The sequence below is a fragment of the Manihot esculenta genome, chromosome 8 (genome assembly GCF_001659605.2).
Source record: "Manihot esculenta cultivar AM560-2 chromosome 8, M.esculenta_v8, whole genome shotgun sequence".
Taxonomy (NCBI): domain Eukaryota; kingdom Viridiplantae; phylum Streptophyta; class Magnoliopsida; order Malpighiales; family Euphorbiaceae; genus Manihot; species Manihot esculenta.
In genome coordinates this window covers 6,800,863-6,803,484 of record NC_035168.2, presented here as the reverse complement: position 1 = coordinate 6,803,484, position 2,622 = coordinate 6,800,863, and the positions used below count along the sequence as shown (strand labels likewise).

The 2,622-nt window shown below is 33.7% G+C and overlaps 1 protein-coding gene across 2 annotated transcripts; it reads left to right on the top strand.

The window, feature by feature from the left end:
• Positions 1-607: 607 nt before the first annotated feature.
• On the top strand, positions 608-2,288 carry LOC110620635 (transcription factor ORG2). Of its 2 annotated transcripts, none has more exons than XM_021764441.2 (3): positions 608-951; positions 1,029-1,388; positions 1,815-2,288. In XM_021764441.2, exons 1-3 carry the CDS (start codon positions 643-645, stop codon positions 1,875-1,877), a joined length of 732 nt encoding a protein of 243 aa, XP_021620133.1. In that variant the 5' UTR covers positions 608-642; the 3' UTR covers positions 1,878-2,288. The 2 variants fall into 2 exon arrangements, with proteins under 2 accessions (XP_021620133.1, XP_021620132.1); XM_021764440.2 differs by having other exon boundaries at positions 1,026-1,388.
• The last annotated feature ends 334 nt before the right edge of the window (positions 2,289-2,622 follow it).

Here is a 2,622-nt window from a genome sequence, read left to right as displayed (position 1 = left end):
ATGAATGAAAGAGTAAAACAAGTCAATGTTTAGAGGGATGGATAAATTATTATTATTATTTATTAAAAATAAGAAAAATTCGTAACTGCACTAAAGTATTTATACAATCAACTGACTAAAAGTTAATAATATAATAATCAGTTAATAATATAAGTAGGATTTACCATAATTTTAACATCTCTTGCAAGTTTGTTGCTGCACTAATTTCAGTTGAGAATTCTAGACTTCAAGAAATCTAGAGTTTCTGTATTTGTAGAAAAGGGTTTAGATAGAAGTAATCCTAAATCTGATTCTGCAGATCAAGCTCAGTAATTCTAGAGAATAAGATAGTGTTCAGTCATTTTCCACAACTGGGTCATTAGATCTATAATTGAAGGAGTTTGATTTCTTTATTTATATAATTTAATCTTAATTTAGATCAAGCCCAGAAATCTAGCAAGGGAAAGATTAGGTAAAATGTCATTTTCTTGGGTATCTAATACGCAATTTCAAGTATAATTATTAACTAAATTTATTATTATTTTAAAAAATTAATCTTAGATTGATGATGTGTATAGTTTTTGTATATATACAAGTCATGATCATTTCCCTTTTGAGCTAATTAACTTTGAAATCCCAAACCCTCAAAACCTAATTATTCCCATGTTAGCTTTGTCTCCTCCTGTGTTTCCAGCCTATGGATGGCCTTTGGAGGACCCAATAGGCCATGAACACATCTACTTCTCTAGAGAATCTGAGAAGACGATTAATTCTATTGATAATGCTAATTTCTTTCAACCTCAGCCTCCACAAACACTAGAGCTTGATCACTCGGCTTCTTTTACATATCACAGTGGTGACCCTAACATGGTTAAGAAGCTTAACCATAATGCAAGTGAACGTCATCGTCGCAAGAAGATGAATTCCCTCTATTCTTCCCTCCGATCTCTGCTTCCGGCGGCCGATCAAATGGTATGTATTGAACATAAATTTTCTCTGCTGGGTTATTGATATAAGTGTAAAATTTATTTCGGTGGTGTTAACAGAAGAAACTGAGCATAGCAGCCACTGTCTCTGGGGTGCTGAAGTACATCCCAGAACTGCAAGGCCAAGTGGAGAGGCTGGTTCAGAGGAAAGAGGAGCTGTTCTCCAAGCTAGCTAAGCAAGATAATCAATCTGGGAAGAAGCAAATACAGCAGAAGAAAGGAATCAATCGTGGGTCTTTATCAGCAGTATCTGCTACTCATGTCAGTGAGTCGGAGGTTGTGATTCAGATTTCAAGTTTTGGTGTCCGTACAACTCCATTATCAGAACTCTTGGTTCATTTGGAGAAGGAAGGTCTTTCTTTAATCAGTTCTTCTTCCTTTGAGTCGTCTGGAGGCAGGGTCTTCCTCAATTTACATCTTCAGGTGGTATTATTGCTATTAAAACAATTTCATTATGTGACCATTTAGGGAATGTATAGAAATTAAGTTTTAAAATTTTTAGAATAAAACATTTTTATATTTTATTTTCCGAAAAAAATTTCATAACTTTTTTTTAAAATCAACGGCAGATTGTTATTGCTATTAAAAAAATATTTTTTTCTTATTTTGAATATTAAATTATTAATGATGTTAACATTAACTGCTTTTAAATCTAATATTATGCAACTAAAAATCAAGTACTATATATTTAAAAATTGCAAATGAATTTATTCCTTGAAAATGATACTAATATTTATTAATTATATATTGGCAGAAGACATTTTAGAAATATTTGTATATATAGAAGACTTGACATAAATTATAAGTCAAAATTCAGTTTATAATGTTTGAAAATTCTGAATTCTGCAGGTGGAAGGAAGCTATAGATTGGAGCAAGAGGCTTTAAGTGAGAAGCTCTTGTCTTTAATATGAGGAAGGAGACGGGGTAGGGTTGTTTCCATGAAATTCATAATATATGATAATTTAATTGTAAAATTAAGAGCCGCTTGTTTCATGATAATATCGTGGAGGTGAAAACATGGGTAGGCGGATATGGTGGGTAATAGGGAGGATAGAATATGTATGAGGGGTGAGGGTAGTAGCTGGAGTAATCCGATGAACTTTCCATCGAATACTCGGTTTCTATGGGTAAAATTAGTACTGAGGTGAATAAACGGATCCTAAGGACGTATAAGCGCCTTCACCTTCTGTTCCTCCTTCAAAACTCATGTCCAGACTTCCATCTCTTCTCCTTTCATCACCCACTGATTTCCTGATATTTGTAAATATCCGACCCGAATATGTTCTTCTATTTACATCAAAAGGCTTTCTAGTGTCCCTTGACGCTTCTCCCCTATTCTTTCTACTTGTCCATGCTCTTGATGGAGTAGCAGGGGAAGGGCATCTATACCCTTATTTCCAAGTGGGGCACTGGTCAATTGTACAGATAGACGTGAGTCATGCATCATGTCTTCTAAAAAATAGCATTAAACACATAAATATTAGTATCATATGGTTCATGTGAATACATATGAACCCACAACATACATATCATATCACCAATGTACATGCATATAATCATGGCATTACACATAAGTATACATACATCAAGGCAGGACTCTGTATCCTATTTTTAGTGGACATATATTTTCTTAATTATGCTTTTCCTCTAACATCT